Raw genomic sequence first — 11,712 nt, 5'->3', positions numbered from 1 at the left:
TGATCCTGGGGCGATCTTTATAAACAGCAGTCGTCGCACCGTTCTCCACGACGGCTACAGATCATACGATTCATCGACATCTCCAAATCGACACTGGCAAGATGAAATGACATCATAATCAATGCTAGCTACCTATATTCACGATGGTTGATGATAACTCCGAGAATGCAATCCGCCCTGTCAAACGCCTAAAGTACAAATGACCCTCGCTTTATATACAGATAATCGATGATAGGAGTCTTAGACAACCCCATGAAGACGACACATCAAACGGAATTCATAGTTCGTCATGACTGGGCATGCCAGGTAGCTTGATTTTCCACGTACGTGGTGGTACAGGAAGACCCAGCCAGTAATTCCAGAGACGATTCATCTCCAACACAAGGAGCTCGTACCTATAAATAATGTGAGTGGCTAGTCGGCATGCATGGTCATAATCAAGAGAACTTACACTGTCCGAGGAAGTTTGACGTAGCTATTCAAGACGTAGATAAACGTACCCCAAACCACTTCAAACTCAGCCATGAAGCTGTCAAGGGCGCCATCGGTATCGCGCATAGCCCGTCTCTCCCAGGGTAACCTATCGGTATGGTAGTGGTAGTCATCGTCATTCTCGTCTTCATAGTAGAAAGTTGAGCCACCGTCCTTGATTAAACGCCTCGACTTCCCTTCAGGGACATGGTTTCCGAATGGTCCTCCTACCGCAATGACAAAGCTGTCGCCTTGTCCCATCTCCAAAGCGCGGTGGAAACTCCGAGCAGCGGCCAGACTGTGGGAGATGCGGCCAAGGGTGTTGATCAAAGCGACCAGTTCGGTCCGTCGCAAAAGAGGGTTCTCCCCGTTCTTCGTCTCGTCGTATTCGAATAGGACCTTCAAAGCTGTTCCGTAGCCATTGACCTGGAGCTTACCCCAGAGTCGACACTTGTCACATCCCACACAGTCCATCAGTCTGCTCACGTTCCTGAATCGGTTACGGAAGTCTTCCTTCAGGCCAATGGCGCTGGGGTCCTGGAACATGAGGTTCTCGTCGAAAATCTGCGGCCGGTTGGCCAGGACATCGGTCAACTGTGACACTTTGTTCTTGGTGTCCAGATCCTGTGCGGGGTCGCTAACGCAAAAGGTGTAGTCCTGAAGGTGCTTCTGCAGTTTCGCGACTGCTCGGGAGACGAGCGCGTAGTTGAAGTACATGTTCGAGATCCGCTCGGGGTGGTCGTGCAGTCGCTCCTTGTAGCACTGCAGATTGGGATGCCACTCGCCGGTCGTCTGGTTGAGGTAGTCCCAGCAGAGATGGGTCGAGATGGACGCATGCATTCCGCTGATCAGCCGGTGGAAAACCCGCTTCTCCAAACACTCATTGTCCAAGGGCAAACCATCCGCATGCTTGAGTTCCTTCTGCATCACATGACGGAAGTCATTGACAGCCTGGAGTCCCAGGTCACCAAGTTGAGGCAGGTTCGGGGTGTGCTCCTCCGGCACGGGCTTCAAGAAACAGTTCTCATTGTAAATCGCATCCCAGACCATATGCGCACCGGGCCCAGCGTATCCTGTAAAGCGCTCGGGGTTATCAACCAAACTGACGTAGTCGCCCTTGCCGGTTGCCCCCTCGTCTTCGGGGACACAGTAGTCCCGCTCGTCGCATTCATCATCGTACTCGACCACACAGCTCTCTCCGACATCATCTCCCAGCATACCCTGAAGTGGCTGATCCTTGGGTCGCTCCTCTTGAAGCTTGCGACTGGGATGACTAGCTTTAGGACCTTCGAGTTTGCTTAGCTCCTCCGCTCGCCACGTCAACGGGATGTCATCCTCTGATTCGATTGTATTCACCGAGCATGCAATGTTGCCGCACATGCTGTTCGCATCGTTCCAGAAAGGACATTCCTTGTTGAAAAGATTGAGACGGTAATACGAGAAAAAGTCTGTATCTTGGGTGATTGAGTGGAGGACATCGTAGACCTGGTCGTTCAGCTTGTCGATGGTCGCGTACGAAACACAGGCGTCGGAGACTGTAGCCTTGGGGTCAATCTACAAGAAAAAGAACAAGTTAGAAGAATTTTCTTGACAATAGACAGAAATCGGAAATAGTATCCACTCACCGCGCAAGTATCGTGGGGGTTTCCATCAAGGCCGTCGGCATTGGCAACGCCCAAAAGGCCAAACACGGCCAAATAGAAGACTTTGGTCGTGGAGCGCATTGTGTCCCTGGAGATGTATGCGCAGGGTAGGGGAGGTAGTGAGGACTCAGGATGTGAAAAGAAGGACACAATGCACTGCCTTCAAATCAGCTCCACGCGGTGGTGGAAAAGAACGAGATTGGCGGAGATCAGATCAACGCAAAAAGTGCATTCTAGTACTGCAGCAAGGCGACTGGGTAATTAATAGCTGGAAATGCAAATGAAGAATAAACAGCAAGAAGAAAAGACCGTGGCTGGTGGGAACAAACAAGAAAGAGAGAATTGGTCAGCAGGCAACCTTTGGGACTATCGAGGTGAAGTTGACAAGCTGGCCTTCGGTGGTGGCGGAATCGTACGATCTCTCCGCCTCTCGCCAGGTGGCTTTGTTTTTCTATTTCAGCATTCCTTAAGATTGAAGGACAGTAATAATTTAGTCAACTATCGTACCATCCAAAACATGTTATTCACCTTTTATTGTTTCAGTGCGACTCAGATTTATTGATGTGATATGCTTACAGGGGTACGAGTATACAAATCTATAAATATATCGTCATCATTTCCTCTAGTTCCTGTCCGATCTGACCACATCCTATACAAATTACGTCCATCAATAGTCATAATTCAAGCTCTCCCCTCTCTCCAAATCATGCCCCTTCTCCATCTCCCTAACCCTCTCCTCCCGACTCTCCACAAAGTCCTTCCCAGCCATCTCCACCGTCCCCGGATCCAACAACTCCTCAAGCCCCAATGCCTTGGTGATAAACACCAACAGCATGCATTCAGCTTCCGGCGCATTCCGCGATAGGCCATGATCATCTCCTTCAAACAGCCTCAGCTCCTTCTCCCCTCCCGTCCCATACTGTCGGTACAGCGTCTCCGAGCACGCAGACGTTAGGACCAAGTCATCCGCCCCGTGTAGCAAGAGTAGCGGCCGTGGATTCAACTCTTTGATTCCGGATGTATTGATCGTCTGTGATGCGATGGTTGCCACGCCGCGGACGCGCTCAGGTTCTTGCGCTGCGACAGTGAAGCAGGGACTGCCGCCAAAGGACCAGCCGACGAGGACGAAGTTGGTGCTGCTGTATGTGTAGGAGAGATAGTTGAAGGCGGCGATGATGTCCGAAGCACAGATATCTGTCTTTGCGGGTTCGCGGTAGTCGAGTCGGATGGTGGGGACGGAAATGAGGAGGGCGAGTTTGTCTGCCAGAGGGGTAGATGCCTGCATGTATGTACAGTCAGTTTGCATCCTGTAGACGGACAGGCTAAGGTAAGGTGGGGGAGAGATATACCAGCAGGACCACTGACGCCTCCACCAGCACCGCTGACCATCACTACTGCCGCTCGATTCGTCTGGGATGCATTATACCGGTGTGGTTCGTGGATAATAGCCGGTGCTTCATGGTCTAACGGGTCTTTGACCCGGATGTTGATGTGTCTGGCTGTTGATGGTTTGATGGCTTCGCCTTCGACTTTGGGAGGGTGGAAGGGACCTAGGTCATGGACGAAGTGCTTTTGAGCTGTTGCCATAGTACGGAGTATTTATTATATAAATAATATATAAATAGTATTACAAAGTAGAATAAATCATGATCTGCATCTACCTGCAGTCGGCATAAATCTGCTGGTATACTATTTTATATTCATTTGTTTTTACGGAAACAAAGTTGATATCAGACTGACGCTGATGACGCAAAAAGTGAAGGCAACACCTGAGGCAAATAACTAACTGGAGGCGTACATAAGGGGCATAATGAAGAGTATGTTTATAGGGCAAAAAATATATGGATGTTATTTGCAAGTCTCATTTGACTGATCAAATAAATACATCGAAAACACACATGAAATGAATACACCCCCTGAATGGATAACTCCAGGCTACCCAGTGCTGAGACAGAAAACCCGCCGATACACCGTCGCAACCCATGGTATGAAAAGATACATGAAAATAGCCAGCAATATATATAACACGAAACTCCATTTCCTTGATCCAAATAACCTAACCCATTGCCGTCATCACATGAATACCATTATATATAACGCAAGTCGTAATGTCGTGATGGCTGGCGTACATATACAGTTGAGATTATTCGCATCCTGCTAAGCGGGGCTTGCAGGGCTTTTTATTTTGTCGTAGGGGCCACGCCGTTTAGGCGACACTCCTGCGATTGCGACGAAGACTCAGCACCTTGCGAAGAGTCGAAAAGGGCTTTGGAATTGGCTTGTTGTAGAATGGGTCATTCTTAAAGTCTTCGTCGGTAAATTTCTAGTAACAATTAGTTTCTCGACGAACCGAAGACAAGACCGAAGTACTTACCAAGCCCGGACAACGTGTGAAGTTACCATATTCATTCATCATGTTGGGCCCCTCTTCATAGTCATAAGTATGTCCGTCCCGGTCTGTAGTACCGGGAGGGAAGAAAGCAACACCATCAAGAGGGCGATGGCTATCAAGGCAGTCGGCGATCTTGTCCTGCGGAGTAGCTTTGATTGCTTCCGCGTTGGACTCCTTAAGGGCCTCGATGGGACTGTGCTTGCTGTTTCGGTTTCGCTCAGGGTACACAGCATCATAAGGCCCCTCGTGGTGGTACTGAAGGAACCCGGCATCATCCAGCATGTCGATTATATCTGGGTTGACGAGCTGGGATTCCCGCGAGTACCTGGGTTGACGGCTGCCACGGTGATGATGGCGACGAGAGGAGCCCTGTCGTCTCTTGGGCTCCACGGGATGGTGTTCAGGTATGCCCGAGTAGTGCACTGAAGGCACAGAGGACGAACGCTGACGCCTTAGCGAAGACATGGTTGGAGCTGGAGAGGCGTAGCGAACGTAAGGATTGTTGGAGGCAAAAGGGACCTCCGAATAGTATTGGGAGGGGTAATAAGAAGTCATGTACATGGTGTCGTGGAACGCCATGTTGTGTATGTTGTGTGATGGTCTGTTGACCGAGGAGATCGGGTTTAGTAGAGGACTGATCTTGTGATGTATACTCGAGAGTGTGGGGCGGAAGTGTAAGGTAGTGTATGAAGGAGAGAATAGCTGGCAAGAAGCAGAGAAAAAAAAGGTGAAATCGAGAGAGAAGACGAAGCAGAAGATGACAGAAGAAGGAGAAGAAATAGGCACAACAACAGAGGGGGGAAAGTGTAGAAAAATAGGCCTCCCACAGCAAGAGAGCTGCCGGGACCCAGAGTGACGTCGTGACTTGCGTACGACTGGGAGGGCTCGTGCTTATCGATAAAGGCGGGGCCACGTTGCCCGCTTGGGCTTAGTCCCAGGGTCTGTCGGAAGCACTAGGCCTGTTTGGTTGCATTGCGCTATTGGATCGATGATTAAGAGAAGCACACACACCCAGAGGAGAAATACGGGAGTGCCGGATGATGACGCCTGCTGACAGTCTGCTCGGGCCTAAAGGCTGTATTGGCAGTCGGCGATGGGGCACTATTGGCGAGTCTAGACCGGGAGGCCGCCTCGGAAAATCCCAGATCTTGGTATAGAAGGATTAGTCAACCACCCATCGATGACCGTCTTATTAGATCTCTCAGGCTCCCAGGTAGCATCCCATCGCTCCGAGATGGTCTGAAGGGCTGTTTGATTGCGAGTACAAAAGTTTAACCGGAAAAAAGACCCTGATAGATGGACGGTCTATGAGTCGTTCTTCTTGTTTGGAGTAGATTAATTTGGCCCTTCTAATTTAAGCTTATCCTTAGTAGAGGGGTAGCGTCTCACTAGTACAAGTTGGACCTCAACACATACCAAGTGCACTACTGCAGTATAGAAATAATAGGACAACAGCTGGCTCAATGGTTAATATTTATGGAATTGCTCGCATGGGATATGTAAAATTTGTTTCATTTGGTTCTCGCGCAGGCCGCAGTGCTTAAACTTTGGATGAATCGCCTTCCAGGTACAACTAGACACAGCATCCGCCCTGAATCAGGCACATTCGTCGTATATTTCCCGACAATAAGGCTGGAAGATCTTCTCCGATATCTGAGCCATGGTTTATCAAATATAACCTTCTCTCTCGCTCAGGCAACACTGGATAAAATGGCATGGAGTACGCACACCTATGTCAAATCCCTAGTAGTATGCAATATGTAGCATTCTGCCTAGATATATCATTTTCACCAGCATATGCAGCCTAGCTCGATCGACTCAACTGAAATCTCTCAAGTGCAGCAAATGCATTGATCAAACCCTGTCCTGTCTACCGCTGTTTGGCCTGAGCTTAAATGGCCGCAAATCCCTAACCGAGTATAAAAGGTGGTAGTTTGTAGTCAGCAATTCGTATAAAAAGTTCGTTAGAGTGCCAGCAACCTGCAAGGAATGGCTCTAAGACGGCCAACTGCAATGACCGCCAGCACTATTGATTTGGCATACTTTGGCTACACCCAAGACATACTGGCAACGCGTGTCAACGATCAGATATCACACTCAACTGACCCCCATCAGCAACCTACCATGTGATCTGATCTGTGATATACAAGTAGATTGCAGCCAAAATGCCAAGCTGGAGATTTCCTCCCTGCTTGGGCTGACCGATACATGACAGGAAATACTCCTCTGCTCAACCATCGTAGTTACTGCTCACCGCTTGATCAACCCGAACGTCCCATCTTTTATGATAGACGAGTCACTGGTGATAGAACAGCAAACCATCCAGAGCTGTATATGCGTGGAATCGTGAATGGAGAAGATGCAAAAGCAGCAAAATAAAACGGCATGGGCAGTCTTGGCACTGTCGGTAATACCAATACCAACACAGCAAGTGGACCGCCATCTGGCTTCACTTCTTCTTCTCTATTTTTATCCTCAAGATCACCCGGACTACCATGGTCTTGGTTCAATATTCGGATTCAGATTCGGACAGTGACGTCCAGGAAGCATCACCTCCCAGACCGGCCAAAAAACCCCGTCGGAATGGCATTCCCAAAAGTCAACAGGCCTCTTCCCTTCCTCCTCTACCAGCAGCTTTCCACGATCTTTACGCAGCAAGCACTCGGGTCAGTGTGAGAGATGACCCTAGTCTCCATGGAGGTCGGAAACGAGTGATCCCTCATGTCGAGGGGAATTGGCCAACGCATTTATACCTAGAATGTAAGTGTTCAGACGGTTTGTTTGCATTCAAGAATTGACGTAGACAGGGTACCCATCAAAAGGAGACCTTGCCATCTTGAATGACATTATTTCCCAGTCGAAAGAGAAAACTGGCAAAACCTCAAGGGAGATCCATAGCCTCCTCAAAAGTGATCTTGGGGCTCAACTCCCGCTTCACATCAGTTTGTCTAGACCAGTAGTTCTTCGAACTGAGCAAAGGCAATCGTTTATGGAAACATTTGAAACTGCCATTCAAGTCTCTCGCATACCACCGTGGGTAGCACCCTAATCGGATTGAGGACCAATACTGACAATCTCAGATTCAATGCCACACTGGAAAGCCTGGACTGGGTCTCCAATTACGAAAAAACACGCTGGTTTCTAGTACTGCGTGTCAAGAGACCAGAGCATGATAATCTGAACCGCCTTCTTAAGCTGTCGAATCGTTCTCTATCACTTTTTGATCAACCGCCGCTATACCAGAGCAATCAGAAAACCGACACTGAAGATTATTCTCACTGCTTCCATATTTCCCTTGCCTGGAGTCTGACAGAGCCATCGTCGCACGATAAGGAACGCATTGCAAGCACAGATCTCCAAGAACTGAGAGAGCTGCAGATTCTTTTCAACTGCGTGAAATCGAAGATTGGTAACAATATCTCGAGCATACCTCTATCCACAGGAATACTTCATGAGAAAGGTCTTGGTGGGTTATGAGATGGCATTCTGGTCGAATAAGTTATTTTCAAGATACCACTGAGTTTTATATATTTTTCTAGACCCAGGAAAATAAGCATATGTTTATCCTGTAACCGCATCAATGCAAACTGAAAATATTATTTTTTCCTGCGAGTTTTGTCCAAGTTGCTGTCTTGACCAGAACCGGGTGTAATATTACGGTAACATGCGTTACCGAGCCAGTCGCGCTAACGACGCGTTGGCATCATCTCATCTTATATCTCTCCCTCTTCAACTCAACACCATGCCTTAGCCTTCATCTGCTTTATCTCGGCTGGGGCTAACAATAGAGCTGGTTTCTGCTAACAACTCCTGATACTGCCTTCCACTGCTTGCTATCTTTCAGAGGTCCTATTGTCGTCATGTCCGCATCACAAATTCCACCAGTAACTCTTGTGAGTCCCACGTCCCTAGTCCTCAGATTTTTGACTAACGATTTTCTTTCTTAACAGGAAGATCTCCAAGCTTTCCAAGCTAAACACTTCTCTGGATACGTGCATACCCCAACGTTCGAATACCCATCCGAGGAAAATGAACCCGAGGAAACTGCAGACGACGAGGACGACCTGGGCTATTATCCCGATGGCGTAAAACGCACCCTTACAGATGAGCAGATCAGAATCTTCAGACACAGTGAGATTCACTCGATCTTGCGCCAGCGCCAGCTACAAGAGGAAGAAGCGCTGTATCAGGCGGGTAGAAACTCGAGCTCAGATAAAGACCTTTCGGAGGGGAACCATGACGAAGGCGTAAAGACTAATCAGCACGCAGAGTCGAGTGGAAATACCAGCACCTCTACAACATCTGACTCGAAGACGAAGAAAGAAAACAAGACCGTTAATTCGGATGCTCCTTTGGACTATGACGAAGGTAGTCATGAGAGAACTTCCCAGAAACCAGGACGTGCTTCGACTTCTCATTTTCCTGGACGCAGGATCGTCTCCTATGAGGATTGATTATACTGGAATGCATACTGCCATACATTACAGGAAGTAGCCATCTCCGCCTCCATCTGTTGGTCTTTCAACAGTGTCATACTGAGTAGTGAGTTGTCCTTTTTCTTTCTTTCTTTTTCTGAAATCTATCAATATGATGAAACACCATGTATCAGTCATCCTTAGTCGGAGCGCCATACCATTTTTGAATGTGTAAGGCTATGACGAGTTTTAATCTTCTCTCTGATTGACTTTCTCACCATCACATCGCGTTGCATTGTTGGTGATAAGTGCTGACTTGAACTAGAAGGTATTAGGTCGCCGCTTGGGTTTGCAAACTATTCCCCACTCCACATAGAAAGGCATTGTTTCGGTGCTATCAGGGATCCTGACCAAGTCAGCCACTGGAATTGATAGACCTGAAATATGGTCTAGTCAGCTCTAAGCAAACTTAAACCAAGTCATGGCTTGAAAAACAGTCATGGCTTGCTGTCAAGTTTGGCAGATGTCGGAATGCTTGATCTACAATCGACGCCTGGAAAGCAAGGCTACTTAGTCAAACTTGCTGAAGCATAGCATGCTAGAACCACTCGCAGCATTAAATATTAATGTCATAATATGTACAACCATCTTCACCCAATTCTTCACGAAGAAGGCCGCTGCCTAGGAACCAAAGTCCAGAGAACCGCAATACCTGCCAACAAAGCAACCAGAATAGGCTGTAAGACCTGGACACCCGCTTTGGAAGCCACCGCACCAGTCAAGAAGGGGAACGCCGCCGAACCTGCTTGTCCAAGACTAGCAGTGAAGCCTATATCAAATTAGAAAGCTACAACGTCAAGGGGTTAAAGAAAAAAGCATACCCAAAGCACCAATATGAAGCTCCTTCGGAATAACCTTGGTGAGAACATACAGTCCAACCGGATAGAAAGGACCGATAAAAAAGCCTATCACCGTCAGCGATCAGTATAACCGCAAGCAGAAGATATTGCAGCGAATACACACCCAAGAAACAAACAGTAACAGCGTTAGCAATGATGTTCGGAATAAACCAAAACATCAACTGCATGGCGATCGCCAAGGCAATATACACAAATATCATGCGCCGTTCGCCGAATTTATGGGTGATGTCCGCGAGAAGGATCCGGCCGAGGGTGAAACCGGTCCAGAAGCCCGAGGCAATGTAGCCCACTTTCCCAGGTTCCCCGTGTCGGATGGAGATGATGAATTGGACGAGCCAGCCTATATGATTAGCAGGGGAAAACGTTGGCAAAGAAAGGGTAAAGACGAGGCCTACCGCCAGCAGTGACTTCCGCACCAACGTAGAGGAGGAAGAAAAAGTTGATGATCCAGACTGTTTTATTGGTAAGGGTCGCCTTGAGCTCACTATTGGCCGTTTCCTTTGCATTGGAGAAATTAGGTCGAAACAAGCCCTTGCGGAAAGTGAAGAGAAGAAGGGAGACATTTATCAGGCCCAGACAGAACGTGACGAGGTAGTAGTAATGCCAGTATGGCGTACGGCCGGCGATGGTATTCGCGATTAACGGAGCGAGGATCGTGCCCACGCCATACAGGGCATGCAAGACCGCCAGCCAGCGATGGGGGTTTTTCACAGTGATGGCGAACGTGTTGGACTGGGCATCTTGAAGGGCAACGCCCATGCCTGTGAAATAAAAGGCAACCATGTAGAGGGGGAAAGGTGGTTTCCAGAACATCAGGGCGTATCCGAAGGTCTGGATGATGGCGCCGATGACGAGGGTGCCGCCGGTTCCTAGTCGTGAGCAGACGTGGATGTTGGCGAACGAGGCAGTGAGCCATCCGGCAAAGTTGACGAGATAGACGAAAGAGACGGGGAGAAGGTTGACATTGTAGGCGGGTTGGAGATATGGGATGAGGACACCAGTTCCGGCATCTTTCAGACATGTCAGTGGTTGAAGCTATTCGGAAGTTATTCGAAATGGGACGTACCATTCAACCCGATCATAAAAAAGGCGAAATTGGTACTGATCAACCTCCCAACAACCTGACGAGCACCTTTCGGAGTGAGGAAGGACGATTCTTCTGCCGTCGAAGACTCGACATGCTGTTTTTCACTGTCGCCTGAAGCCGTACTCATATTGTCAACTTGGATAGGTGAAATTTGCCCGAAACCCCTCTTACCATGCCTCCAATTTATATCATAAACACCATTGAATATCCAGGCTATCGCGGCAATGGATAGATAATACAGAGTCTCTCATTGCACATCACGAAGGTCCAAGCGAAAAACCTGGACTGGCCATCCCCACGCCCGACATGGATCTCCAAGGAATCATGAGGGGGGGGGAAAGAAGCAATTATCTGGATTGTCGGGTCTAAGCCAGACGGAGGTGAGAGGATGAATCTGATCTGCATTGTGATGGGCAGGGGGGTTGACTTGGAAGGGAAAATGACAAACACCTGAAATGTGATGGGATGATGGGGTGCGAGTCAGGGAGATTTATTTATCTACCATGTCGTGTCAATCCTGCCATGTCGTGTTGTGCGACGTGCATCACTCCGCATCGATAGTGTGGGGTAGTTGGGTATCAGCAACAAGAATTGAACCTCATTACCTTATTCTTATTGCTATTCTTATTTATATTTATATTTAATTGTCATAACCCGATTGGCAGATTGCGATCGACGCTATTTTGGGAATTGGTTTCGTAGGGCGCATCTGTATAGTGTCACGTGACGTCTGTATAGCAACGCGAATAGCTTCAAAGATGACGGATTCAGCTAGATGACTGAT

At 48.4% G+C, this 11,712-nt stretch overlaps 6 protein-coding genes across 6 annotated transcripts; 2 read left to right on the top strand and 4 right to left on the bottom strand.

The window, feature by feature from the left end:
- Positions 1-109: 109 nt before the first annotated feature.
- Positions 110-2,438, bottom strand: ASPWEDRAFT_647612 (ER oxidoreductin). Its single transcript, XM_040838764.1, has 3 exons — positions 2,097-2,438; positions 452-2,025; positions 110-395 (listed from the first exon to the last, which is right to left on the bottom strand). Exons 1-3 carry the CDS (start codon positions 2,193-2,195, stop codon positions 278-280), a joined length of 1,791 nt encoding a protein of 596 aa, XP_040685735.1. The 5' UTR covers positions 2,196-2,438; the 3' UTR covers positions 110-277.
- Positions 2,439-2,556: 118 nt separating this feature from the next.
- On the bottom strand, positions 2,557-3,536 carry ASPWEDRAFT_44081 (uncharacterized protein). Its single transcript, XM_040836180.1, has one exon. The coding sequence runs from the start codon at positions 3,397-3,399 to the stop codon at positions 2,782-2,784; it is 618 nt and encodes a 205-aa protein (XP_040685734.1). The 5' UTR covers positions 3,400-3,536; the 3' UTR covers positions 2,557-2,781.
- A 494-nt stretch (positions 3,537-4,030) lies between these two features.
- Positions 4,031-5,329, bottom strand: ASPWEDRAFT_44080 (uncharacterized protein). The gene is made up of 2 exons (XM_040836179.1): positions 4,489-5,329; positions 4,031-4,437 (listed from the first exon to the last, which is right to left on the bottom strand). The coding sequence occupies exons 1-2, from the start codon at positions 5,083-5,085 to the stop codon at positions 4,321-4,323; spliced, it is 714 nt and encodes a 237-aa protein (XP_040685733.1). The 5' UTR covers positions 5,086-5,329; the 3' UTR covers positions 4,031-4,320.
- Positions 5,330-6,525: 1,196 nt separating this feature from the next.
- Positions 6,526-8,119, top strand: ASPWEDRAFT_44079 (HVSL domain-containing protein). The gene is made up of 3 exons (XM_040836178.1): positions 6,526-7,266; positions 7,314-7,539; positions 7,587-8,119. Exons 1-3 carry the CDS (start codon positions 7,002-7,004, stop codon positions 7,981-7,983), a joined length of 888 nt encoding a protein of 295 aa, XP_040685732.1. The 5' UTR covers positions 6,526-7,001; the 3' UTR covers positions 7,984-8,119.
- Positions 8,120-8,331: 212 nt separating this feature from the next.
- On the top strand, positions 8,332-9,407 carry ASPWEDRAFT_44078 (DUF3807 domain-containing protein). The gene is made up of 3 exons (XM_040836177.1): positions 8,332-8,399; positions 8,457-9,048; positions 9,247-9,407. The coding sequence occupies exons 1-2, from the start codon at positions 8,367-8,369 to the stop codon at positions 8,958-8,960; spliced, it is 537 nt and encodes a 178-aa protein (XP_040685731.1). The 5' UTR covers positions 8,332-8,366; the 3' UTR covers positions 8,961-9,048; positions 9,247-9,407.
- A 109-nt stretch (positions 9,408-9,516) lies between these two features.
- Positions 9,517-11,394, bottom strand: ASPWEDRAFT_44076 (putative MFS transporter). Its single transcript, XM_040836176.1, has 6 exons — positions 11,100-11,394; positions 10,908-11,039; positions 10,237-10,851; positions 9,945-10,181; positions 9,803-9,886; positions 9,517-9,750 (listed from the first exon to the last, which is right to left on the bottom strand). The coding sequence occupies exons 2-6, from the start codon at positions 10,921-10,923 to the stop codon at positions 9,584-9,586; spliced, it is 1,119 nt and encodes a 372-aa protein (XP_040685730.1). The 5' UTR covers positions 10,924-11,039; positions 11,100-11,394; the 3' UTR covers positions 9,517-9,583.
- Positions 11,395-11,712: the final 318 nt, after the last annotated feature.

Source organism: Aspergillus wentii (assembly GCF_001890725.1).
Source record: "Aspergillus wentii DTO 134E9 unplaced genomic scaffold ASPWEscaffold_7, whole genome shotgun sequence".
Taxonomy (NCBI): domain Eukaryota; kingdom Fungi; phylum Ascomycota; class Eurotiomycetes; order Eurotiales; family Aspergillaceae; genus Aspergillus; species Aspergillus wentii.
The sequence above is the reverse complement of the archived record's forward strand: the minus strand, read 5'-3'. Positions and strand labels throughout refer to the sequence as shown.